At 42.9% G+C, this 27,348-nt stretch overlaps 1 protein-coding gene across 1 annotated transcript in view; it reads left to right on the top strand.

Moving 5' to 3' along the window:
- The window catches only part of LOC109470648 (cytoplasmic dynein 2 heavy chain 1-like), a 71,165-nt gene that overhangs the window by 19,687 nt on the left and 24,130 nt on the right, over positions 1 to 27,348 (top strand). Inside the window, exons 33-71 of the mRNA XM_019769676.1 lie at positions 252 to 434; positions 877 to 1,100; positions 1,466 to 1,575; positions 2,077 to 2,193; positions 2,754 to 2,845; positions 3,348 to 3,524; positions 3,956 to 4,043; positions 4,354 to 4,561; positions 5,130 to 5,259; positions 5,672 to 5,827; positions 6,243 to 6,341; positions 6,683 to 6,843; positions 7,166 to 7,412; positions 7,966 to 8,117; positions 8,688 to 8,832; positions 9,274 to 9,411; positions 9,808 to 9,940; positions 10,398 to 10,538; positions 10,962 to 11,194; positions 11,591 to 11,685; positions 12,266 to 12,393; positions 12,814 to 12,956; positions 13,695 to 13,937; positions 14,374 to 14,511; positions 15,067 to 15,211; positions 15,593 to 15,722; positions 16,107 to 16,230; positions 16,621 to 16,742; positions 17,023 to 17,109; positions 17,253 to 17,379; positions 17,747 to 17,998; positions 19,304 to 19,324; positions 19,948 to 20,046; positions 20,467 to 20,590; positions 20,975 to 21,138; positions 21,621 to 21,740; positions 22,288 to 22,422; positions 22,887 to 23,030; positions 23,464 to 23,553. Of these exons, the coding sequence (XP_019625235.1) occupies positions 252 to 434; positions 877 to 1,100; positions 1,466 to 1,575; positions 2,077 to 2,193; positions 2,754 to 2,845; positions 3,348 to 3,524; positions 3,956 to 4,043; positions 4,354 to 4,561; positions 5,130 to 5,259; positions 5,672 to 5,827; positions 6,243 to 6,341; positions 6,683 to 6,843; positions 7,166 to 7,412; positions 7,966 to 8,117; positions 8,688 to 8,832; positions 9,274 to 9,411; positions 9,808 to 9,940; positions 10,398 to 10,538; positions 10,962 to 11,194; positions 11,591 to 11,685; positions 12,266 to 12,393; positions 12,814 to 12,956; positions 13,695 to 13,937; positions 14,374 to 14,511; positions 15,067 to 15,211; positions 15,593 to 15,722; positions 16,107 to 16,230; positions 16,621 to 16,742; positions 17,023 to 17,109; positions 17,253 to 17,379; positions 17,747 to 17,998; positions 19,304 to 19,324; positions 19,948 to 20,046; positions 20,467 to 20,590; positions 20,975 to 21,138; positions 21,621 to 21,740; positions 22,288 to 22,422; positions 22,887 to 23,030; positions 23,464 to 23,553 (5,565 nt within the window). The remainder of the gene's footprint in view (positions 1 to 251; positions 435 to 876; positions 1,101 to 1,465; positions 1,576 to 2,076; positions 2,194 to 2,753; positions 2,846 to 3,347; positions 3,525 to 3,955; positions 4,044 to 4,353; positions 4,562 to 5,129; positions 5,260 to 5,671; positions 5,828 to 6,242; positions 6,342 to 6,682; positions 6,844 to 7,165; positions 7,413 to 7,965; positions 8,118 to 8,687; positions 8,833 to 9,273; positions 9,412 to 9,807; positions 9,941 to 10,397; positions 10,539 to 10,961; positions 11,195 to 11,590; positions 11,686 to 12,265; positions 12,394 to 12,813; positions 12,957 to 13,694; positions 13,938 to 14,373; positions 14,512 to 15,066; positions 15,212 to 15,592; positions 15,723 to 16,106; positions 16,231 to 16,620; positions 16,743 to 17,022; positions 17,110 to 17,252; positions 17,380 to 17,746; positions 17,999 to 19,303; positions 19,325 to 19,947; positions 20,047 to 20,466; positions 20,591 to 20,974; positions 21,139 to 21,620; positions 21,741 to 22,287; positions 22,423 to 22,886; positions 23,031 to 23,463; positions 23,554 to 27,348) is intronic.

Genomic DNA, 27,348 nt, shown 5'->3' with positions numbered 1-27,348 from the left:
CGTGCAGTGGGTTCTTTAAAGTGCTTGGTGTGTGATTCTACCAAAACACGGGACCTCCATTTAATGTCTGGAGGTCGTCCCTAACCAATGCTAGGTACTTATTTCCACCTGAGTGGAGTGAAGCTGGAAGTGTGATGTGAGCAATTGGTCCACTGTGGTTGGTAGTCAGTAGCATATGACAGGATAATTGTAATTTGGAATACACTAAAGAAAGGATTTTATAAGATCCTCCTTTTCCTGTGCCCCCTCAGGGTATAGATGTGAAGTCCATGGGGCGTATCTTCATCGGGCTGGTGAAGTGTGGAGCCTGGGGCTGTTTTGATGAGTTTAACCGTCTGGAGGAGGCAGTGCTGTCTGCCGTGTCCATGCAGATCCAGGATATCCAGGCAGCGCTTAAGAGCCGCACACCCACCGCAGAGCTGCTGGGGAGACAGGTGGGTAAAGCCCTGTCACACATAGCCAAATTTGGCCTCACGAACGCTAGTGGGTTGCATGGCTGGCGTTTGGCAAATTTGGCTATGGTTTGGCTGTGCTAGCTGAATGTTTCAAAATGTTTAAAATATTTCTGAGGTGGTTGGGAGGTTCAATCAAAGTTGGCTGGTTTTCAACCATAAGTCAGCATCCTAGAGTAAATCAGCAGTGTTCAGGGCATGTTCCGGGATCAAATTTGGCTCTGATTTAATTCAAATTTGTTTTCATTCATATAGGTTGGCATGGCCTGAATCTGGCCGACCTGTTCGGTTGGTGTTCGGGGACGAATTTGTGAGAAGTTCTTGAATGTTTTGACGGGCTTTAAGCATCAATGGAGTTCTCTAGTAGGTACTGGTTATTTTGGGAGTTGAGTCACATTCTGTTCCTTTTCTTTGCTTTTTTTAGGTTGACCTTGACCCCAACTCTGGCATCTTCATCACCTTGAACCCTGCCGGGAAGGGGTACGGAGGTCGTCAGAAGCTGCCCGACAACCTGAAGCAGCTGTTCCGTCCCGTGGCCATGTCACGTCCAGACAACGACCAGATCGCAGAGGTCATCCTGTTCTCGGAAGGGTTCAAACACGCCAAGGTCCTCGGCAGGAAACTGGTGGCCATCTTCAATCTGTCCAAGTCAGTTGAACAACTTATCTGCAAGTTTAAAGTTAAAACTTTAGATCTAACACAAAGATGATTCTTTCGATCCAGCACAAAGAAGTACAAAAATGTATGTATAATTTCTCCCCTAGAGCTATCAACCAGTCACTCTGGTCTTCCCCAGTAGACTGACCCAGTGAGGCTTGTCACGTGGCTTCTTTGAAGTGTGACGTCAACACTGGGTCAAAGGTACCATATTTGAATGAAGAAGCTGTAGTCCTGAGTATGTCTATGAATCCAATGATGTTTTGTTCTGGCAGCAGTTTTTCAGATTTTCCGCAGATTATAATCTTGTATCAAGTTTTTCCTTTGTTTATAATTATTTCTCCTATTTCCCCCAGGGAGCTTCTGACCCAGCAGCAGCACTATGACTGGGGCCTGCGAGCCCTGAAGACTGTGCTGCGAGGATGTGGCAACCTGCTGCAGGACATGAGGAAGAGGGGGGAGAAAAGTGAGTCACAGTAGTCTTGTCATTGGGGGATAAGGTAGCCAACAAACTTACTGATGATTCTGCTACATTGTAGAATTGGGTTGTAGAATTTGGACCATCAGACACTGGGGCATGCCCCTACTCTTTTTGTAACAGTGTGATGGGTTCCTTAACGTGCGTGGGGTTTGACTCTTCAAGCACAGGACCTCCAGTTAACGTCCTATCTGAGGGACATCCCTAACCAAAGCTAGGTACTCATTTTCCCTGAGTGAAGTGAGGAAATTTGTGCTAAGTGCCTTTCCGAAGGGCACAACGTTGGGGCATGTAGGTGGAATCGATCACAGGACCCATGAGTTCCGGGCTGAATGCGCTACCGTTACACCACATGCATCATTATAAAGATTCTTTGGATGAATTACCATCATCTACCAAATGGCTATTGTAGCTGTTACAGCATCTATAAGACATTTATAAGACATAACACATCTATAAGACATAACGTTTCTTCCTCCTTGTGTACAGTTGATGTAGATGCTGAGAGTAAGCTGGTTGTCCAGGCCCTGAGAGTCAACACTCTGTCCAAACTCACGTTTGCTGACTGCAGGAGGTTTGACTTCCTTGTACAGGACATCTTCCCAGGTAAGTTGTATCACCACCTGTCACTTTGCACTTCTTTCTTTCAAGATTGTGACTGAACTGTTATGAGATTGATAACTGAAGAGGCCAAGGCAGCTTACAACATATGTTTCAGGACCATGGAAAGTCATGTTCATTGGTGATAGTTTGAATTAGTTGAAGAACAATACTTTGCATTTGGAACTGCATATCTCACTATGTTGTAACAATATCTGTGTATATCACAATTATTTTACGTCTAGCTTCAGTGCACAGTGAACCAGTCATAATTGCCCCGATGAAGATGACCATCGAAACGTCATCTCTTGTTAAGCAAGTGATTGTGAATAAAGAACTTCCAAATTCCTATTCAGTTCTGACACATGTTGTAGTTGAAGTTTAACCCCTGACCTTGTCCAGGTGTTGAGCTGAAGAGTATTGAGTAAGAGATGTTGGACAAGGCCTTTTGAGCTTACAGCCTACAACATTCATTTCAGTACCATGGACAGTCATGTTCATTGGTAGTTGTCTGAAAAAGTTCTGACACATGTTGTAGTTGAAGTTTAACCCCTGCCCTTGTCCAGGTGTTGAGTTGAAGAGTATTGAGTATGAGATGTTGGACAAGGCCTTCCGGGAGGCGTGTGCCGAGGCTCATCTGGAGATCATGGAAGCACAGGTCAGAGTTTACTTGGGGCCCACATGATCCTTTCCGTAGAGTGTAATCCCCCATTCAAGCCCTCTTTACTTCCTCCAGTAACTATTACACTCATTAATTTGGAGTATTGTTGCCATTGAATGCAGTCTCTCTAACAGAACTTCAATGACACGTTGTACATTTTGTACTACCTAATTACTTCTCTAGCCTGGAGTCCAGCCTTGTTAACTTAAGTCAACTCCCCAAGATCCCCACCAAAGCTACAAAGCTAATAAGTTTGGACTCCAGGATATTATTCTCCCCTATGGCTTGTCTGTCTGTATGTTTGTGCACGCATGTTTTTTTGTGTAAAACTATGCGATTCCCAATACACAATGCAGCAATAGCCATACATCCTTAGTTACAACATATATCCTTAGTGCTGCTTTTTTTTATGGAATGGAAGGATCGCAAGTTTGCCATCTATGATTGCCCTATGTGCATGTTGTAATTGTTAAACCTTTGTTAATATAACAATATTCAGGTGAAGAAGGGTCTGGAGCTGTATGAACAGCTGAGACAGAGGATGGGTGTGGTGATCGTCGGCCCCAGCGGGTCAGGAAAGTCCACCCTCTGGCGGCTCCTGAGAAGTGCACTCAGCAAGATGAACAAGACTGTCAAACAGTACACCATGAACCCTAAGGCCATGCCCAGGACACAGGTATGGGAGGCTTAGCATGTCTACAGAATGTACTGAGCCTGCACAAAACCTATAATGTATAAAATTGTGCATAGCACTTTGGCAGAATGTTTTTAAGGCTGTATTCACGAATTATTTTTTTCTTTCTTTTGTTTTTAGACTTTAATTTTGGTTATCTCTAGTGATCCATGTTATACAATAGGATTTAAAAAGGAAAAATTGCATGAGGAGACTGATATTTTCAATGTTAGTATTGGAAAACTGAATGTACAAGGTGTCAGATCATGGAGCTAGAAAAGGCCAATCAGCTTGAAAAATTTATGTCCCTTGCATGGGTCCACAAAAAAAGGCTAGGGTTGGTAGTTTTTTTCTAGGGTCAGTCTGGAAACAGCAAACACAACATTTTTTTCCTCGGCCTAATGTTACAAGTGGTGTTTACTTATATTTCACAGCTGCTGGGTTACATTGACATCGACACCAGGGAGTGGTCAGACGGTGTGCTGACCAGCAGTGCCCGCCTGGTGGTCAAGGAACCGCAAGGTAAACATGACTTTAGCAAATTACATGACATTGTACTATATCACCAAGACTTAGTCATTCTTAGTTATGATAAAGGTATACATGTATGTCTAATAGAAAAATGGGATAAATATTATTAAGTGTTATGCACTATCACATTTTCTACTGTTGAAGAGGTTTATCAGTCACGTATAGATCAACAGATACAGTCAAACCTGTAGTAGAATATTCTTCAATCAGTGACTTATTGACAGGTAGCAAAACATTTAGTACATTTTTACAAATTTCTTACCAATTGTATTACTAAAACTGCTTTGCTGTTATCTGACAGAAATCCAGTCATGGATAGTGTGCGACGGCGACATTGACCCAGAGTGGATCGAGTCGCTAAATTCCGTGCTGGATGACAACCGTCTACTGACCATGCCGTCGGGAGAGCGTATACAGTTTGGGCCGAACGTCAACTTCGTGTTTGAGTCACATGACTTGAGCTGTGCGTCTCCCGCCACCATCTCACGAATGGGGATGATCTTCCTCAGGTAGGGTGACTGTTGTACTAGAAAGTTTGGAAAATATTCAAAACTAGAAAGGTAACATTTGCAAAGCAAGTGCATAATGTATACATGTACCTTCATATGGTCTAGCCTAACAAACTACACTACTGCTCTGTTTATTCTCAATTAAGCACATCAAATTCATATACAAATGTAAATGGTGACCAGCCCCTCCAACTCTGTGGGGCCACTTGCAGCATGATGTAGCACAACACCACATGGTGTCTGATACAGCATCGGTTACCATGGTGACAGACGTGTGATGTGTTTTTGGAACAAGAAAAAGAAGAGACAGAGCAAAAACAGTCATATTTTCCTTCTACAAAGCTGCAAAGTGAAAAAACACAACAGTTACTGTAGTAGGCCCTTTTAAAGTGTATTTTGAACATTCTGTTTTTTTCCTGTAGTGATGAGGATATGGATGTGAAGTCGCTGGTGGCCTCCTGGCTGAGGAAGCACTGTCATATAATGTTTTCCTTCTGCAAAGCCTTGAAGTGAAAAAACACAACTGTGCCCTTTTTTAAGTGCATCTTAAACATTGTGTTTCCTGTAGTGATGAGGACATGGATGTGAAGTCGCTGGTGGCGTCCTGGCTGAGGAAGCATGGGGAGGCAGAAGGCTCCCAGCTGCAGGGCTGGGTGGACGACTACTTCTACAGGGGGCTGGAGTGGGTCATGAAACAGGTATGGAGATGATGTAGTAGACAGAAAGAAATATAAATTTCCACTAAGTATATGACTGACCAGCACAAAAACTCTTTCATTATAAGAACCATGAAAGAATTACAGAGCACAGAGTAAGGATTGGGAATCTGTATTGTATTGCAAGCCCACAAAGACGTTTTAATTTTAGGGTTGAAACAATGCTGTATTACACTGTACAGACATTCAGTTAGTTCTACAATAGTCCATTGGAAGACCTATCTGCAGTGTCAGGCATTTGCAGTGGAGTGGTCACTGTCAGCAAATTTCAACTTAAAACCACCATAAACATTTCAAGACTTATAGTGGCACAGTAACAGTTTAAACTGACACACACGATTTACAAATGTACTTTTTGGCTTAATATCATTTTTTTTTTACTTTTCCCCTCCAGAATGAGTTTGTTGTTGAGACCAGTCTGGTGGGAGTGGTCAGTAACGGCCTGTCCCATCTGCACGGGGTCAGGAGCAAGGCTCAGTTTGTGGTCAGTCTCATCCGAGGCCTGGGCAGCAACCTGCCTCTACCTGTGCGACAGGCTTTCGCAAAGGAGGTCAGTTCTGTGTGTTCATGTCAGGTGTATTGTGAATGCTAGTGAAGTACCAAAACTGCACTACCATGTTCATTCATTTCTGTGCTTTTGCTGTAGTGTGGTTCAATTTTATATTGCTTTTAGGTGGTTTGCCTGCAGACCACTGAAAATGTTGTTTTTCACAGAATATATGTACTTTATAGATACCATTTTCCTTTATCTTTCTCCATAATGTATTCTAGATGATAGGAAAGTCCCTGTCCATGGTCCTGAATGTATTCATATCGATGCCTAAAGATTTCTAGTTCTGTCCTTGGTGCTGAATTCCTAGCTTGTCTAAAGCTAGATAACAATTTCCCTTCTATTGTTTGTTGCAAGGTGCACAAATGTGATTATGCCTATCTGATGCAAAGCCCCTCCCTCATGTGTTTTGCAGATGTTTGTTTGGGCCCACGAGCAGCCCCCTGACCCTAGGCGACCCCTGGATGCTCAGTACGATGAGAGAACCGACCGACTGTGCTGCTACCAAATGGATGTATGTCAGAACCTTAGCTTACTAACCTAGGATCAGTAGAGAAAAATCCAGGCATATTCTTATTTGTTGGCCGTTACAATTACTTAAGAATTTGCTTTGTAGTCAGGGAAGGACTTTTCCAAACTAATGTTACATATTTATTAGAAGGCTAATTATTCAATATTCTTTTAAGTCTTTTTTTATCTTTAGAACTGTAAGAGAGAGATAGAAAATAAGAAACAGTCAAGTGATATTACTGTATGCCACGGCACATTAAAGATTTGATTCCTTCTGTTAATTGTTTGTCAACAGTGCTGTGTTCTTGCATGTTGCTTTATGAACGTGTCTGTACCATCCCCCAGTTGAGTGAAGCCCTGACGGCAGAGTCATTACTGCCCAACGGTTCCCTGCCTGTTGTGCGTACGACAGACGTGCAGTGTGACCTGGACTACATCATGCCCTGGCTCCACCCAGAAAACAAACAGCCCTTCCTGCTGGTGGGACCTGAGGGCTGTGGCAAGAGGTACCGCCTCTGAACCTTGGAAAGAATAGCAAGTCGGCAGAACGCACTGCACTTGCGTGAAACCTGTAATGTATTGTGCATAGCATTTGGCAGAACGTCTCATATAAGGTTGTATTCGGGTATATAAGGTTAACATCCTGTCTGTAGTTTTCAAATGTTATGTTGGAAAAGAAATCCAGTGTCACTGACAAAAGGTAATAGATGCTACCTCAAACGTCTGACCGTTTCCAAAATCATATCCAGTTGCTTGAGTAACTGTTTTTAGGCATATCTTGTTACCAGGATGTCTAACTTTCATTGACGTGTCTTCATTGTTTTCCAGTATGCTTCTGAAGCACTGTTTTGACCAGCTGCGATCTGCGTCGGTGGCCATCCTGCACTGCAGCGCCCAGACATCGCCGGCACACGTGCTGCAGAAGCTGAGCCAGATGTGCATGGTCATCAGCACCAACACCGGCCGCGTGTACCGCCCCAAGGACTGCGAACGCCTCATCCTGTACCTCAAGGACATCAACCTGCCCAAACCCGACAAGTGGGGAACAAGTCAGCTCATCGCCTTCCTGCAACAGGTTGGCATTTTATATGTTATTACATTTTATCATGAAAGTTCACTGTGTTGGTAGTTACGTGTTTAATGTTAAAGCTTTAGTTCCAACACAATAAAGTTCTCTCACCTAGAGCTACAGGTCTACATTTTGTTTGGTTTGGTTTGGTTGGTTAGGATCTCTATTAGTGTGCCAGTTCATACTACTCTTCCTGGAGTCCTGGTGATGATGTAAATCACTGTCTGGCTAATACAAGACGTGTTCACCAGGCCTTCATCTGCAGGCTCAAATATCTCTCTTGCCTGTCATACTGTTTCTTTACTTGTCTGAAAAGCATCTAAATTACAAGTGAAGTCCAATTTCCATCTGATGCTCTTTTCAAAGGGCCTATTGTTATCATTAAACTGTCTATTATATGTTTTTTAGATCTCCAGCCGTTAACACTTGCTGTAGGTCTTACTTGCTATAGGCTCAGAACTACTGTATGAAACATTTCAGGACAGTTTAATCAATTATTGTCTTAACAATTGTTGCTGTTTGTGTGTTAACCTTTGTGATCTTTCTGACCGGTGTCCAGATGGTGACGTACCAGGGATTCTATGACCACAACCTGGAGTGGGTGGGTCTGGAGGGGGTGCAGCTGGTGGCCTCCATGACGGCGGGGAACACTCTCGGCCGGCACCAGCTCACCACCAGGTTCACATCCGTCGTGCGCATCTGCTCCATCGGGTAGGTTTGTTTTTAAAAATTCTTATTGATTCAGAACAATATATAAATTATATACATAGCAGGCAGCATAGAATACTATTCTTGCTATACCTTACATGCATTCAAAAAGTTCAACAGCGGTGTTCACATTTCTAGACTCTGATAGGACTTTTCCATCTATGTTGTGTTTGTTTGTTTGTTTTACACAACTGGTAAACCGTCTTAAGGTGTAACACACCAGTTTTGTACTTGTAAGTGCAAACTGTGTAAGACTGTACAAGACTGTAAGGTTTGAACAACTCACACTGGGAAAGTCCCATATTCTTTTCGACAAGTGTGATGGAATGCATGGGGTGTCACTCTCCCCAAACATGGGACCTCCATTTTACGTCCTATCCAAGCAAGGGATGTCCCTAACCGAAGCTAGGTACTCATTGTCACCTGAGTCAAGTGAAGAAAGTTGTGTGAAGTGCCTAAGGGCACAATCTTCAGGCTATGTGGGTGGAATTGAACCCAGGACCCATGGGTTCCGTGCCGAATTCCCTACCATTATGCCACGTGTGACTACTTCTGCTATATTTTGTTTGCCAGGTATGCAGACAAGGACCAGTTGCAGGCCATCTACAGTGCCTACCTGCAGCCCATCTTCCAGAAACACCTGCCAGCCCACCCCGTGTGGGGGTCACCTGCCAGGGTCACCCAGCTGGCTGCCTCCATGGTGCAGCTGTATGAACAGGTGGGTATCTTCTTCTTCTGTCATCCTCGTCACGAGGTGCAGCTAGTGAAGTTCTGTCTCCAGTACTGTTTGTCAGTCATTGCAGACAGAAGTTCAGGTCCTTGTAGACCAGTTTCAGATTCTATGAGTTTTTTGAGAGTTGCAGTTGGACGACCGATTCTCCTTTTTGCATCTGGAGTCCAAAGTAAGAGTCATCCAGCTGGTTCTCCACCACACATGACCTGCTACTCTTTTCACTACTGTGGTGATATTTGGGAGTGTTTCATGTTGTCATGTGTACAGGTACAGTACAGGTGCCGTTATGTTTTTTCATCTTGTAGTATTCATGACGAACTTAACATTTCCTCATTAAACAGAAGAATCAGTCTAGATGACATCCTGCCAATGAATGCTTTTTGCACCCTGAAATGTTAAGTTAAACATGAAACCTTTCCTGTGCAGGTTCGCTCCAAGTTCTCTGTGGACGACTTCAGCCACTACCTGTTCACCCCCCGTGACCTGACCCAGTGGGTGCTGAGTCTGCTCCGGCACGATCTGGCAGGGGGCGCTTCTGCAACCAACGCAGACAACGTGCTGCAGGTCAGTATCAGTCCTGGCATGTTCATCATTTTGTGTGTGTTTGTGTGCACGCCTGTGTGTACGTGTGTGTGTGTGTGTGTGTGTGCCCGCGCTATATGTGTGTGTTTGTATGCATGCATGTGTGTGCGCATGCGTGTGGACACGTGCGTGTGTGTGTGTGTATGTGTGTGTGCACATGTGTGGTGTGTATGTGTGTGTGGTGTGTGTGTGTGTGTGTTTGTTGTTACCAACTTTACAAGTTAGATAAATGCTGGTCAGACAGAAACTGTCTCAAAAACCTGTTTGTAGAATAAACATCAAAAAGCAAGATCTTACCCATGTAAAATATGCTTAATATGCTTATTTTGAGACCTATCTGTTGACATGTAAAACCTTGTTGCTTTTGTTTCTTTGCAGACCTGGGCGTTTGAAGCCTGTCGGCTGTTCAGGGACAAGCTGGTGGGACAGCAGGCCAGAGACAGGTTTGACGGGATGCTGTCATCTGTGCTCCGTAACGACTGGAGCTCCGACGTCATGGACAAGCTACAAGGTGAGCTAGTCCAAGTAATATGATAGTACCGTACAATATGGTTTACAGAGAAATCAATGTTTCTCGTGTCTCTCTATGCAACTGTATTCATATCAAGGCTCTAGCCAGCAACCATTTTTCCGTCAATTGCAAGAACTTTCCTCAAGTGAAGGAAAAAATTTAAAAACCTTGATGGATTAAAATGGACAAAAATCTTGGGATAAATATAATACAAACAAAGGACCACCAACAACCACTCTCAACCCCATGATTTGCCTCTCAAAATGTGGGAAATGGCATTTTTAGAAGCTTGAAAATCCAAAATTTGTCACCCAGATTGCGAGCACTGTCTCCCCAAGTCTGGCTAGGTCCCTGATTTTTATGTCTGTATCAGTTGTGTCCAGAGATGAAAAAAAGGGTCCATTCCAAGCAAAAGAAAAAGTCTTTATACTGAATGTTTGTCTGCTCATCTCCCCAGGTGGCTACTATGTGACGTGGGGGGCGAGAGCAGAGCTGGCCACCCCCCCTGGTGCCCCCATCCCCCCCGCAGGGAAACAGGTGGGCTGGCTCGGCACGGACGATTTCAGGAACGTCATCAGCAAGGGACTCATCAGCTACAGTAAGGATCTTGTACAATTCTACATCTTCCATTATATCCTTGATCATTTCTTTTAGGATACAAGATATAGGCAGTGTATCGTATGCTCCTACTATCATGGTTATTTAAAACTATTTGGTATGTTTGATGACAATTATTGGTAGATTGTACTAAAGCTTCAAAGTCATCAAAACTTATGATAATGATGTATATGAACAACAGTAACGATAGGTTACTGAGTGAATCCTTGAGCATAATACAAAATATGGGTTGACCCATAGTCTACGACTAGTTGGGAAGCCCTGGCTGTTGTAAGCCAAACTAATTATTGAAATTGAAAAATGATACAATTAAAAAATAAAAACATTGATCTTAGTCTCATGATTAAATGTCTTACTACTCCTACATGATATCAGGATTGCTCACACGTCTTGTCTTTGTCAGTCCGTGAGCACCGTGAGCTGGACATCCTGGTGTTCCAGGAGGTGTTGGACTACATGTCGCGTGTGGACCACGCCCTGGCGCTGCCCGGCGGCTCGCTGCTGATGGCCGGGCGCAGCGGCGTGGGCCGGCGTACGGCGGCCTCCGTCGTCGCACACATGCACCAGTGTGAGCTCTTCACGCCCAAGATATCCCGGGGCTACGGACTCAAGCAGTTCAAGAATGACCTGAAGACGGTAAGTTTCCCCCTTTTTCTATTCCAACGTTTATTACAAGACATGGCAATGGCACACTTATAGACATTCATCGTCAATATGGCACACTTTAAGACAATAATGTATGTGAAGACAATATACATGTATGTATAACAAAGATTCAGTTTACATTATTTGAAGTGTACAGCTTCAGTACAGTAGTAGTAGAATCAGAATTGAGTTAATTGTAGCAGAAAGGGCTAGCTAGCCAGTAGTTTGGCTTTCCTAATCTGTCCATGGTGCTGAATTCACCATCTAAACAAGCGTACAGGACACTGGTGCACAACACAATCTCTACACAAGCCTGTCCATGGTGCTGAACACACCATCTACACAAGAACACTCTATAGTTATCCTCACATGTTTCCACTGTTACAGATCCTCCAGCAGGCAGGCGTGGAGGGACAACAAGTCGTGTTCTTACTGGAGGATCAACAGCTGGTCCATCCACAGTTCCTGGAGCTTGTCAACAGGTATGACTGAAGCATCGGCTTTATTTTGGTGACTTTGTGAACATCAGTTTTCCATGTATCAAGAGAGTGTATGAGTATGTGTTCACTGTCCCTATGTCATTTTACAAAATATATTATACACTCACACTCACTCACTATCCTGGTTTAGATTATTCTGCTGCCGGTTTCCCTGTCCCAGGGGTGGGCAGCAGACGGCTGTTCTGGACACCTCACCTCCAGCTGGCTCTGTCCTGTGGGTCTGTGCTAGACAGACCACACTCCTTAATATCCCTCTGGAGACACTCCACCCAGGTTTTTCTCGGCCTGCCGCGGCCTCTGCTGCCTGGCAACTTGAAAGAAATCTTTATTTGTTTATTCGTTCCTTTCATTGTCCAGCATAACTCAAGAAGCTTTATATGCATTGTCATGAAACTTGGTAGGTGGGTAGGTCTTGATGAGACCTACAAATGATAAGATTTTGGGCACTCTGGCAGCTTTTGTTGGTACTGCAGCAGAACTTCCATTTTTGATATCTCATGATAGGGCATGCTAGTTTGTGCATTCATTCACTTGTTTGTGTGTCCCATGCACCTGTGCCCAGTCTGCTGGCAGCAGGAGACATCCCCGGCCTGTACACACCAGAGGAGCTGGACCCTCTCCTGGCCCCCCTCAAGGAACAGGCATCCCAGGAGAACTTCAGGGGATCCCTCTACAACTACTTTGCAGCTCGTGAGTTGGTTCAAACTTGTTCTTATTGAATTTTTGTGGTAAGGGTAGAGTTGAGTTTCTATGTGTTACTACTGTGTTTCTCTATTACAGCAGCTTTCTATCTATAGAAGTTTTGTTTTGAGTGTGTTTGTCTACATATGTGTTTGCTTGCTTGTGTTTGTATAGTTATTTCCACATGCTAGGCATGTTGGACATTGACAGGAAGTTTGGTTGAAAGTCACAGAAAAGTTATCTCATCATCTCATTTCCTGTTTTCAATTTCTGGGTACTTTACGCATGTCTGTTGCCTTATTATGTGAGCCAGTGGGAAAATACATTATGATACAAGATGTCAATAATCATTCACAATAATGAAATCCACAATAATGAATAAAACAAGAAAGTCCCAAAAACTGTTTGGTTTCTTGTCGCTGAATGCAGGGATCCAGATGAACCTTCATGTCGTGCTGATCATGGACTGCAGCAACTCCAACTTCACCGTGATGTGTGAGAGTAACCCCTCCCTGTACAAGCAGTGCCTGGTGCAGTGGATGGAGGGATGGAGTAAGGACAGCATGCTGCAGGTCAGACAGGCAACTTCATTATTCACACAGACAGTTTCCCCTACTGTAGATCACTTGTATTTGTAGTAGCAAAATGTCTGAGAAAAATGGACATGTTCACAGAACTATATGTTAGTTATACTGGCTACAGATACAGAAAGTAATGTACAAGTGTTACTATTAAGTTGATGTATATGGCCTTATGTTAAGTTTTGTGTCACATTATTTCGCTATAAGGCCACACCAATTTAATTTCTTGGTTAACGGATTTTTCTAGAAAAGTAATGGAGCGGGCGGGCGAAAAAAAAAAAATAAAAACAGGCCTAGGCATCCTATTATGGCCCAAAATGGTACGATAGGAGCCATAAAGTCGACACACCAGGCTGGTTCAAAATTTAAACAATAAATTTTGAACTTTTAATGATACCATTACATTGAAAGATGGAATAACTGTAACAACTAGGATGTAAAGGACTGCTTCCAACTGTTCAGGGCAAAAGATGAGCATTTTACAGTTGATTCTGAATTTTTATTTTTATTTGCAAATCAGAAAAAAATGAAGCGGCGAATCCGTTAACCAAGAAATTAAATTGGTGTGGCCTAATTGTTTTCAATGACTGTATTTATGTTTTGTATATTTTTCCTGTGTGTTGTGTTGTGTGTTAGAATGGACCACAGGAAGAATAGTAACTGTCTTGTACCTGCTAAATGTGGATCCTAATACACTCAAACTCAAACTTCTTGTCCCACTTACCACAGGTTCCCAAAATGCTGCTGTCTCGCCGCTCAGAGATGGGCGGCAGTCTCCTCCCCCCTGCCACTGGGCAGGAACCTAAGAAGTTTGCGGGGGGTGACGAGCTTGTCAAGAATTTCGTGAACATCCACGAGTCCCGCCTGGCTCACGGCGCGACCCCGCGGAGGTACATGACCTTCCTGCACACCTACGAGTCGGTGTATAACCACAAGAAGGAAGGAGTGCTGCAGAAACAGTCACATCTACAGGTTTGTGTGTGTCAGATAAAAAAAATCATGAATGTTACAAATAAGCCAAGTATGTTAAATTCTATATGATTGTTCGTAACATACATAGTCCAGTCGTTAGCGATCCTGCCTCTGGATTAAGAGGTTGGGAGTTCGAATCCCGGCTGTTGTCGCTCACCCGACATGCACGCTGCTGTTAAGGGTCTCAGTCCTTAGGACAAGACAATAAGCCAAGGTCCACTGTTCATTGTGCTTGCCAAAAAGAGCTAGGGAAATTTCCCCGGTACAATGAACCTGTACATACTGTACATAGCGTCTGTCTTCTTTGTCACGAAGAATAGCTCTTCCATGAACTAAACTGGTTCGAGATCACTTTCACTTTTCACTTTCTTTCCACCCAAATAGCTATACAGGTATCTTTAACTGACTTCACACATGTAATGTGATGTGTTTCCAGGCTGGTGTGGCCAAGCTGAACGAGGCCAAGGCCCTTGTGGATAAGCTAAAGGGTAAGGCAGCAGAACAGAGCGCGCTCCTGGCACAGAAACAGGAGGAGGCTGATGCAGCTCTCAGGGAGATCACTGCCAGCATGCAGGTGGGATAGTGGAGTATTGTCTTCTGCATTCCATTTTCATAAATTGGTCAGGAACCAACTTTCCCACAGTTGTTCTTGTGCCCATGGCCAGGCTTCTTTGTGCATGTTTCTATGCACCAGCTGGTTTCTCAGCAGGACATGAAATTCATTTTTGCGAATACATGTAGGTGCACTTTTTAGGTGCATATTTTTTGTGCACCTAAAAAATTGGGTGCACAAAAAAATGTTTTTGGTGTACCATATAAAATAAGTAGAATGTCAGAAGAAACTTATTATGTTTCATTTCTACAGAAAGTACTAACACAATTTATTGTTTTTCTAACACTTGTTAAGAATATATATTATATTATGCTGTATATTACATTTAACATCTTTACATACGTAAACCTATGTAAATATTTGGGTGCACTCAGGTGCACCAACAGAAAAAAATTGGGTGCACAGCTCCAAATTTGGGTGCACTAAGGTACACATGCACCCAGTATTTCGAGCCCTGCTTGGTCTAGTTTTTGTATGCATTTATACATTTTATGATTTTCCTGTTTCCCTGCCCAGAATGCGAGTGAACAGAAGAGTGAGATGGAGGTGTTGAAACAGAAGACGGCTGAGGAGAACAGTAAGCTGGAGAAGAGGAAGAAAGCCATCGACATCGAGCTGGCCGAGGTGGAACCTCTGGTGCAGGAGGCCAAGCAGGCCGTCGGTGAGCAAGGGCTTTGAAATTCCTTCTAATTAGTTTTCTCCAAAGAATGACATATTTCATACTTAGTCTAGTATTTAACAGTTGGTTGACCACAATACTAGATGTCCAACCACAACTCTCAAGAAACTCATTGAATCTGAAATGGCTGTTGTTGCTAAATTTCATTTTTTTATTACAGAGAAGAAATCCTATAGATAGAGACGTAGAGCAGCAATGTAACACTTGTTCCTTCTACCCTTGTACCTTTGTTATCTAACTTACTGCATTTGGCCCATGTGGGGCGTGAATATGCAGTAAAGTTCATTTTCATTGTCTTTGTCATTATTTATTTCTGCCAATTCATGAAAGATTTGACAAGTTTTTGCTGTGTGTTCTTTACAGGAAACATCAAGTCAGATTCACTGTCTGAGATTCGGTCCCTGCGTGCGCCGCCCGACATCATTCGCGACATTCTGGAGAGCGTGCTGCGACTCATGGGCATCTTCGACACCTCATGGGTCAGCATGAAAAGGTCAGAGGTCATCTGTGAACAGAGTTCATGGAACAACCACCTGTTGGATTGTCGAATATCATGTCATTTCTAAAATTACAAAAAAATAGATCCTGAAAGATTTAGCCCTTGCATTTTGTGTACAGTCAAGTAGTGTTTCACTAGTTTCAAAGAACTGTCATAAGTCATGGTTTATGTTTCCTAAACCTCATCTGTGCAAAAGTCAGAAGGTTTGCTTGGTATAAAAATAATGTGTTGTAATGTATATGAGGGATGTATGTATTGCCTGTCTTGTCCATTGTAATTTGTGTAGGCAAATGTCCTGCAATTTTGGAGTTTTAACCCTGCTGTAATGTTTGCTTTTTGGTGTCACAAATGAATAAAGTTGTGTATATTCCATTCTAGTTTCCTTGCCAAACGTGGGGTAAAAGAGGAGATCATGTCCTTCGATGCCCGAAGGATCACTCCGGAGATACGAGAGAGTGTGGACGAACTGTTGCACAAGAACAAGGCATCGTTTGACCCAAAGGTGACAAAAAATCTTGTTAAAATTCCTCTTTTCTTTATCTAGTTGGTGAAATAGTTTCAGTTATCTTTAAGTTAAAAGTTTTGAATTATTAGAAATATTTAGCTCTTCACAAAATAAAGATTGGAATTAATTCATCTGTGTTGGCAGTAATCATAGTAAAATGTTGAACTTTATTTCAACACAAGGGTTATGCAGAGATCAAATTTTCAACGACCACTGTCGCCTTCATTAGGCAATCTTATTTGAATATTGTCAATATTTAGTTTTTGATCTTCAAAATATTTCTTGTAGCCCCCTTTCCCCCTTGTCCCTTCCTGATTTGGTCCTGATTTGATGGTTGCTTTTAAACTGATGAGGTTGTTTTGTTTTCTTTACATTTGTTGTACCCAGAATGCCAAGCGTGCCAGTACTGCCGCTGCTCCACTAGCGTCATGGGTGAGGGCCAACGTGGAGTTCTCACGCGTCCTGGAGAAGATCGAACCTCTGGAAACCGAGCAAGCTGGCCTCAAAAAGTACCCACTTCTGTCATTTTATATCTTACTGTTGAACAGTTACATAATATTATGTCTGTAGTAATTATAGTAAAATGTTGAACTTTGTTCCAACACAAGGGATACACAGAGATCAAATTTTCAATGACCACTGTCACCTTCATCAGGATAATTAATGACCAATCACTTTCGATTGTAATCTCGGTTACAGACGTGATCTTATTCACACAAGACTTTACAGCGAGAATGTCTTGCATTTGTAGCAATTGCAGGAATCTACAGTGTCACTTCTTTTGTACAGGAACCTGCAGAAGGCTGAACACCGTATGGAGAAGCTACAGAAAGCGCTGGACGCTGTTGACCAGAAAGTAGCTGAGCTCAGAGACAAGTAAGTTCCGAAATTTTTACTCAAAAAAATTACTACAGTAACTGTCATTTTCATATGTTTCAAATGCTAACTATGGTAGTAGTATGGGTACAGAAGACAATATCATATGATCATACATAAATATCTTGCTGTACTCATTACAGATTTGAGAAGAGGACAACAGAAGCAGCAAAGTTGAAGATTGAAGTGGACAAGGCCAACGAAACCATTGCTGCAGCCGAGAATCTTGTGGGCAAACTGGACAATGAGTACAAGAGGTGGAGCTCACAGGTATGGTGTTTTTCTGCTATGTAAACGCACAGGTGTGACCCTTTTCATTCTGCACAGGCACAGCAAACCTGTCAAACTGTCAAACTTTGACTTACATGTTTCTGTGTCAATCCTTTAATTAAAACAAATACATGTACATGTAGTTAAAAAGGAGCTGATATCACTGCCCCCTAGCTTAGCACGCAGACTGTAGTAATTTGTTTGGCTGGTTGTACACTTCTGTTAAAGAAACTGTTACACCTACATGTTTGTAAGCCTGCATATCTAACTCCGAGGTTTGCTTGAAGCTGCATGTAAATAAGTGTTTGTGATGATGATGCTGGCAAGTTTTTGATTTTGACTATTTGATACATTGTCACTTGTTCAGGTTGGAGAGCTGCAGTCAGAGCTGGACACCCTCCCAAAGCGCGCCCAGCTGGCCGCAGGCTTCATCACGTACCTGGCCAGCACCTCGGAGGACGAGCGTCGCCAGACCCTGGCCGCCTGGATGGACGCCACCAACCTCACCGGCTTCGACGTGCGGCGCTTCCTCAGCAGCGAGCGCGAACAGCTCGGCTGGAAGGGCGAGGGGCTGCCCTCCGATGACCTCTCCATGGAGAATGCACTGGTCATCCTACAGGTCAGGAATCCTGTTCATGTTACTATTTTATGTGTGTTTTCTAAAAGTCAGGGAGTTCAGAATCATTTCAAAAAATTGTGTTCATACAAAGCTGAGGAAAATTTGATTTTTTATCAGGTAACATACATGTACATGTATGTGGTCTTGTGGTAGCTCATGTATGTGGTCTTGTGGTAGCTCATGTTCGACCGTTTTCCAAGATGCAAGATGTTTCATGTAGCAAAAAGTTTTTTCTAAACAAGAAACATTTCATTACACTGTGATTTACACTGAGTTTGTATTCTATCACGTACATCTAGATCTGTACAGATGTACATGTATATGTTGGTCCCTATGGAGGAGTATGAGTTACAATGTACCAATAATCCAGTCTGAACTACGCAAAAGGGGTTGCTCCAAATCTCCAAAACTTTCTGACAGACTTGTTTTTGCAGCATTGTTGTATACTGTTGTTATTCCAGTGTCCATTATGATTTTGGTCTGCACTGTGACGACATAATCATTCATTGTTACTCGTCCAGCATTTTCCTTTCATTTTGCAGCTGATCATGACATATACTGACAAAATGTGCAGGTTCATTCATCGACTGACAAACTTTATGTGACAGCCAGCAACTTAACTTCATAGTAAATTTAACGTGGCCTCCCATGATTGCATGGACAAAGGGTTAAAAACCAATGACACTAAAGACATTAATAAATAACTGCTTATTAATCCAACATTGTTATTTCTGTGTTTACGACATATTTTGGCCACTATCTGTATTTGACATTTCTGCCAGCAATTTAAACCACATCTTAGTAATTGCCTCCCATGACTGCATGGATAAAGGGTTAAAACCAATGACACTAAAGACATTAACTGCTTATTAATCCAACATTGTTATTTCTGTGTTTACGACATGTCTTGGCCACTATCTGTATTTGACATTTCTGCCAGCATTTTAAACCACATCTTAGTAATTGCCTCCCATGACTGCATGGATAAAGGGTTAAAACCAATGACACTAAAGACATTAATAAATAACTGCTTATTAATCCAACATTGTTATTTCTGTGTTTACGACATGTCGTGCCATAATTTAACATGGCCTCCCATGCATGGACAGAAGATAAAACCAATGACACTAAAGACTGCTTATTAATCCAACATTGTTATTTCTGTGTTTACGACATGTCTTGGCCACTAACTGTGCTGGCCTTGACTTGATTGACATCACTGGTACCTTCATCGCATCAAACCATCGCGGACTGTACGTGTATGTGCTCTGCATGGCCCAACGTATTTAATGGCATTGCCAACAGCTCAACAACATGAAGGCGGGGGTAAGACCAAGTCGGGATAAGGGAACTTGGGAGAAAAAACACCGGAAACAATGCCATGCATGCAGTGCAATATCTTTTAATAACAACACACTGTGGAATCTTGGATGTTTTAAATGGCTTTTGCTGCTTGCTTGTGCAACTTGTGCCGCACCGCTTATTTAATATTCATAACATCACCGCCATACTTTCACAGAGAAGAACCTTTCATGATAGAAAAAAAGTTTCAGTTTGACCAAAAATGAATGTTTTTCTCTGTGGAAATTCATTAACTTTTGTAACCTTTTGCTTTTAATTGCCTTTAACTGCCACCTTTCAGCATGCTATTATTGCATTATGAACATATTTTATTGCATATTTATTAACACGAGCCATTATTTTTGCTTATTTACCACGTTTTGTGCACCTCTGTTTAACATTTAACAAATCGTAACCATGGCATTCTTATTATTATTAACTACCATAACCACGGCATCAGGCAGATGCCTGTATCACAGCTGCCGCTCACGCTTTGCACTGCTGCTTCTTGCCTTTCTGCCGGTAACCACGGGGATCACTATGGGTGAAGGTAATTCATAATGTGTGTGGGTAACATTTCTGACTTGAGTTTTGTTGGCCTTTTGTAGAGTCACCTGCGACCTTTCTTGGTCGACCCGTCGTCCCGCGCGGCCGATTGGCTCAAGGTCCACCTGAAGGAGGCTCGACTGGAAGTTGTCAACCAGCAGGTATGAGACCTACTCTGGTGTGAGACCTACTCCGGTGTGAGACCCTTTTGAGAGGCATCGAGAGATTAGCCTGCTTACCAAACCTATTTTAGCTCCCAAGTCCTACATCCTCTCTGCAAATAGAGGATGTAGGTAAGGGTAGGTTTAGAGTTAAAACTTTATTTTGATCCAACACAGTTCTCTCATCTAGAGCTTTCGACCACTCTGGTATTCCTTAGTAGACTGACCCAGTGAGGCTTGTCACGTGGCTTCTTTCCAACACTGGGTCAAAGGTATCTGGTAGTCAATGTTGGCCCCTGTTGTGGTTAAGTGAAGGGTGGTGGGCCCTGGTGTAAGTAGCCTCTTTCACAACACAGAATGATAAACTTTCATGATAGTATAAGATAGTAACAGCCTATGATACCCGTCTCTCTCCCTCAGGATGCCAACTTCACCACTGCCCTGGAGCTGGCGGTGAGATTCGGGAAAACCCTGCTCATCAAGGAGATGGATGGGGTGGAGCCCATCCTGTACCCTCTGCTGAGGGGAGACCTCACCAGTCAAGGTTAGTACTACAATGTAGTACTTTGTATTCTGCATTTGACATGTAGACAGATTTGCTCCCCTCCCCCAAAATTTCTGCTTTTAAACGTTAAAAGTGTTGGCATCTGACCCTACGGCCAACGGCTACGTGACAGAGTGGGTGAGTGTGAGTTGGCATCTGGCCTTTTTTGGCCTTTTGTCAAAGCATATAAATTTAAACCGCAGGAAAGAATTTGTGAATATGTCTTTCTTAAAAAAAGGGCAAAAATGTATGTACATGTATGTAGCAAAAAGCCCTTGCAAATGAAGCTGGATTTTTTGTGGTCATGCATGAAATTGACCTGCATGACCATTAATTACTTTCAGTTTGAAGCCCATTTTAACACTATGTCTTGTATGTTTGCAGGCCCACGTTTTGTTGTCCAGATAGGAGACAAGGTAGTAGACTACCACGAAGACTTCCGCTTGTTCATGGCCACTCGGAACCCTAACCCAGAGGTACCACCGGACGCAGCCTCCATCATCACAGAGGTCAACTTCACCACCACCAGGGCTGGTTTACGCGGACAGGTAAGGCGGGCAGGACCTGAGATAATTTTCCCTCAGCTGGTTGGCCTTGGGAACAATGCATCCTTGGTGCTGAATGGCTTTCCCAGCAGGTAGAAGGTTGTTCTGGGTTGTAATGTATTGTCCTGTAACAAGTTACTTCATTGAAAGATAAAGGGGGGAAGTGTTGTTTTTGGCTTGTTGGTGTGTGAGAGAGTGTGTGTGTGTGAGAGAGTGTGTGTGTGTCTGTGTAAGTGTGTGTGTGTCTGTGTAAGTGTGTCTGTGTAAGTGTGTGTGTGTGTGTGAGTGCGCACTTGTGTGTATGTTTGTGTGGAGAGGAGTGGAAGGGTTGCCATCTCTGACTGGGTTGTCCTATTGTTCCTGTGCAGCTCCTGGCCACCACGATCCAGCACGAGAAGCCTGTGTGTATGTGTGTGTGTGTGCGCGCATGTGTGTGCATGTCTGCTATCTCTGACTGATTGGATTTTCTTGTTGTTCCTGTGCAGCTCCTGGCCACAACGATCCAGCATGAGAAGCCTGAGCTGGAGGTGCGTAAGACGGAACTGCTCCGACAGGAGGAGGACCTGAAGGTGCAGCTGGCCCAGCTGGAGGAATCCCTGCTAGAGGTCAGGAGTCTTCGTCTTCTTTCATTTTGAGGCAGCCGCCTTCAACTAGATGAAGATTCTTCTGCCTTTTTGTGGCTAATACCAGATGGGGTTCGCCAGACCACCATCCAGGAAAGTCGTGTAAAGTGGGCACAAGATCGGTGACATGGCAGGGTTCGATTCCAAGACCTCTTGGTTCTGAGCCAAACGCTCTGCTGTTACGGATGTACCCCTGGCCAGAATGTACATGTACCTGGTTATTTTCTGGCCAGGGGTATATGGTGGCCTGTCACACTGGTATAATTTTATCCCAAGGGATTAAACTACAGACAAACCTCACTATAGTGACCAACCATTGGACTCCAGATTAAACCACTGAAAGATCTGCTACTATTAAATGTATAAAAGAGTAATAAGCTGAGAACAAAATTTCAGTAGCTGATACTCTTTTAGTTAGGTTATATTTGTTGGTGGATACAAGGTTATGCATGTGATGTGCTTGTGGTATGTTATGAAAATAGGCCTTAAAGTTAAAGTTTACAATTGTGTGCATGTTGTATTTGATTAGGAACTGGCCAATGCCCAGGGTAACATCCTTGAGAACAAAGACCTCCTGGACTCCCTAAACAAGACAAAGGCCAGCAGTATCACCATCACAGACTCACTCAACGAGTCCATACAACTGCAGGACTCCCTGGACAAGGTCTGTGGAACACTTACTAAGTCTTCTTCTGTAGGGAAACCTGCGTTTTTACACTGAGGTGTGGTCACCTTGATTTTTATGGAGAAGTGCTTTGGACAGACATTCTGTCTCTTCTAAAGCACTCCAACATTTAAAAATCATCTTAAAAGGAGTTGGTACCATCTACACACACCAATATCCATCCATCCATCTTCCCATCCATCCATTCATTCATCCATCCATCCATACATACATACATACACACAGTCATACATACATCCATCCAACTATCCATACATACATCTTTTCTTCCTTTCATCCATCAGTCCTTCCAAGCTGTATCCATTCTTCCATCTATCATATTCTCTCATTACCCCTCCCTACTAAAAGAGATGATGGAAAAAGCTATAGTATCATATATGAGTGCGGTTCTTACTTTGTGTCACAAGTACAACTATCAACGAAGGAGATTTTTTTCCATCCAGGAGCGCAGTGCATACCTCCCCCTGGCTGAGAGTGGTAGCACCCTGTTCTTTGTGATCAGTGACCTGTCCAAGCTGAACAACATGTACCGCTTCAGTCTGGCCTCCTTCCTTAGGCTGTTCAAAAGAGCCCTGGAGACCACTCAGGTCAGGACAAACTACTTTTTCAAGGGGTTACTTAATGCATTTTCCATGCAGATTGGTAGGTGGTCCTTTGTAAAATAGATCAACCCTTTCTTTTTTGATAGCTGATGTCATGGCTCACATTGTTATTGTTATTGTATCTATTGTTCTTTATAAGTGTGTCGGTTTCTTTAACGTGTGGGTTTTTTCATATCTAGGACCAATCTAAATGTCCCTGTCAGAGGGCAATAAGACCACTGCAATTTTTATGGCACATGGCAAGTGTTAAATGTTAAACTGCAGTAGTGCACTCAATGCACTGTCATTAACGACTTGACATTGTTGCTGCACCCAAGGATACCTGAAAAATAGGCCACAGGCCTAGGCCTGCATGTAATCCACTGGTAAAATAAGTAAATGAAATTCATGAAATCACTGTTTTCTCCTTTATGTCCAGGACCCAGGTAGTACAGATATGCGGATCAAACTCCTGATCAAGTCACTACAGAACCTGGTGTATGAGTACGTCTGCAGGTCACTCTTTAAGGTATGGAGCTGGGCAAACCATTTCTTGTTAGCAGCATCAGGTATCACATATCTGCAAACATGTAGTTTCACACAGAAGATTTATCCAACACTATTACATGTTTCACTATGATTTATTCAATAATCAAGTTCCTTCTTAACAAAGCAACATCTGAAGTGGAGATACCTTGTCAATTGTCCTGAACTGAAATCTATAGAATTTTAGAATGCCAGTACACCGTCAGGTCTTTCAGAAGAAGACAGCTTAATCTAAAGGCTGAATTTTATGTCTCCAGTAAAATTTATTTTCAGTACAAGTGTTATACATCAAGACTATTGAGATATTCTAAAATGTTAGGGCTACAACATGTCTAAATTTTTCATGAGACCAGCTATACTGCAACGAAGTTGTGAATGGATTTTTATAGACTACGTATATTATGTACAAAACATAACTTTCTTCTATCATCTTACATAATGGTAAGCATACATTCGCATGCTCTCACATTGTTTTACATTTGCTCATGACCAGTTAGCTAATGGTTATACTACATTATTTTACTTTTCTGCATAAGGAAATAGTTCTAGATCTGTACAACTTAAAATCATTCACAATTCACATGTTCCATACATCTGACCTGCAAACAAAAGACTCCAGTAGATATGCTATACAACTTAAGGAATTCCTCTTAAGTTTGTAGAAAAAGACTTGTCACAATGACTTAAGTTATCTAACTTGACATCTTAGAAATGGCATTACTTGTTCAGATCAAAGATCAATGTCAAAAATGAGTTATAGAAAATGTAGCCATATAGACTGATATAAAACATTGCTTGTAGGATGAGCAGATATAGGTATTCGTATCTCTCGTATCTGCAGTTACAGGGTAGGATTCTTCATTTTATTTTCAAAAAAAAGTATGGAATGTTCTTTCTGCTACTCACAGTGGTACTCTGCCATCACCCATCCACTCTGTTGTCCCAGCTTCATCCTCCAGGTCAATCACCTTGACAGACCCACTTGTTGATTGCATTCCTTGCAGAGTTGTTGTTTCCTGTGCACCCCTGGTTGTTGGTTCTATTCCCAAGGCTGTTGTGGCTACCATCTTCTCAGTAGACTGTCGTTTAGGTGTTGACATCCTGGTCGTTGTGTCCTGTGGTGCCTCGGATTCTGGTTTAGCTGTTACTGTAGTTGTGTCTACCCTTGGTGTAGAGCTTTCTTCCCGTGTTTTTGTGTCCATCAGTTGTGTGGAAGTGCTTCTAGCTGTTTTGGTAGGCTGTACAGTTATTTCAGCTGTTGTTGACTTGGGTGCCTGTGTTGTTCTTGACGTCTTTTTCGATGCAGCATCCTTTACGTCTACCATTCTTTCAGTTTCTTTCATGGCAGTCACTGTGGCTGCACTGCTTGTAGTTGCAGATTTGTCAGTGGTAACCTTGCCATCTCCAATATGTGTAGTTGTCTTAGGTGTTGTTGTTGCCAGTGTTGTTGTCTCACTGATAACCACGGTACCATTTGGAGCTGCTTTGTCTGATGCCTGACCATTTTCCACTTCTGACTCTGTATTTGCCAATTGTGCATTTCCTGCACTCTGTGTGATAGGAAGAACTGATGTCGTCTCTTGGAGCAGAGGGGTTGTTGCTGTTTCTTGTCTAGTACTGAGCTTTCTCAGTGTTTGTGTGTTCAACATTGTGGACTCGGTGGTGTCCCCTGTGCTGGTGGAATGAAAGCCTGTGACCTGTGCCAGTCTTACAGTAAGTGTTGTTTTCTCTGAAATGTCTGATGGCATTTCAGATGTCGTGGCTCTCTCTTGTGTTGTGTTTGAATCCTTTTGTAACATCTCTGTAACTGACAATGGCCCATCCTTTGTAACAGACTCTGTTCTTCTTGAAAGTACAGTTGCTGTGTCCTGTGCAGGGGTGTTTGTCTTAGCTTGTACAGCACTTGTGCTTGTCTCTACCATTTCTGTTGTCACCACAGACTTTGGGATATGCCCTGAAGTTGTGTCCTCCACTTTTTTAACTGGTGCAACTGTAGAAGCTTTTGCTGTGGTAGTACTTGGTGTCGTTTTTGGGAAACTTGTATCTGTTTGAACTCTTGGTGGTCTGGCAGTCAGTACAGTGATGATGGCTGCTGCATTCCTCACTGGCCTCTCAGTGGGCACTGTGGGGGTAGTGCTTCTTAACGTCTGTTTGATGCTAGGCTGTGTAGTGGTGGCTCCACCTTCTGACTCAGCAATGGTGTTTGCAGTTGAAATTTTTTCTGTGGTTCCCACAACTTTAGGAGTCTCATTTGTTGTTTCTTGCAATGTGCCTGATTCCTTGTTTGGGACAAAGAGAGATGTGGTGGCTGGATTTGACAGTGTCCTGGCTTCTGGACTCTTTGTTGTCTCGGCAATCTGCCTTGTTGGTTTGTCTGTTACTTTTCCCTCAATGTATTTGCTACCAGATGTTGTCAGAGGCATCCCTTGTGTTGTTGACGATTCTGCTGTCTTAAATGTTGATGTCATCTTTCCCTTTTTTCTTTCCCATGTTTCTGTTGCTCCAAAAGGTGCCACAGTTGTACTAGAGACATCTTTACCCTTGGTTTGCTCTGTAGTAGGTACCATGTCCATGTTGTCTAAGGGCTGGCCTTCATGGAGGCTACCTGCTTCTTTGCCTGCAGCTGATTGGTTAGAAGATATGGTTGACAGTGCATCTGTTGGTGTTCTGTCATTGGTTTTCTCTGTCACATCATCATCAGTTTGAGGGACTGTTGTTGTTCTGTACAGTGGTGACTCTGTTGTCAGCATAGCTTTGGTGGAATTAGTCTTCTCTGTTGTTTGTGGTCTTGCTGTTGTGGTACTTGCAGACAGTACCTTTTCTGCTGTCAGGTTTTTCAGCTCTGTTGATGATAGAGCTGTTGAGGTTGTTGCAGAGTCATTCTTTGTTGCTTTATTGGGTTGTATGGTTGTAGTAACTGGTGTTGTGGTAATAGGTCTCATTGTCAAAACACTGATGACTACTGCTGGAAGATATCTTTCTGTCACAGGCACAACCTTAGCAGAGCTTGGCTTTTCTTGAACCATTGTGGATGTTTCTGACTCCCTGTTAATCATGATGCTGGTAGTCAGTGTTGCTGTGGATGGTGAGGCTGGCTGTTGAGTTTTGTCTGCATCAGTTAAAGTTGTAGAGAGACTTGTTGGGAGAGCTGTTGTATCTATGTTGGTACTTGAAGTTGCTTTTATGTTCCTTTGTGTTGTTGTTGTTGTAGGTTCTGGTTCGCTTTGCTTTGTTGTACTAAATTTTGCAGGTGTAGGAGTAGTTGTCTTGGTTGTCATTGATACTGTTTGTCGCTCAGTTGATGATAAAATGTTCTGCTGCTGATCAGACTCACCAAATGTCACAGAAGTCGATGTTATAGGCTCTGTGGGTCTTGGTGTTGCTTCTGTTGTTAATTTCTTCATCTTTTCAGTGAGAGTGTTCATCTCCTCAGTTGGTAGTTTTGAAGTGGTGCCCAATGGGGTCTCTTTCTCCCCATCCTCTCCCTGTTTTTGGAAGGGTATGACTTCATTACCATTGTCTAAGTAAAGACTCCCAGCTGTTTCCCGTCCTGAGGCACTTTGGTCTATATCCAGTATTTCCACATCATCCAAAGTTGTTGAAACTTCTGTTACCATATCTGATGTTGATGGACTAACCGTTGCCTCTGTGGTGGTACTGTCTGTTGGTTCTGTTGTGCTTGTACCTTGTGTGTTTGCTTCAGTTGGTTTCACTGGCGCAGGAGTTGTTTCTGTCATTTTTCCTGCATGTTTCTCTCTTTCAGCTTCAGTCTTGAATG

This window comes from Branchiostoma belcheri, unplaced genomic scaffold, assembly GCF_001625305.1.
Source record: "Branchiostoma belcheri isolate BF01 breed outbred unplaced genomic scaffold, Haploidv18h27 scaffold23, whole genome shotgun sequence".
In the NCBI taxonomy this organism is placed as follows: domain Eukaryota; kingdom Metazoa; phylum Chordata; class Leptocardii; order Amphioxiformes; family Branchiostomatidae; genus Branchiostoma; species Branchiostoma belcheri.
Note: the sequence above shows the minus strand (reverse complement) of the source record. Positions and strands in the feature narration are given on the sequence as shown.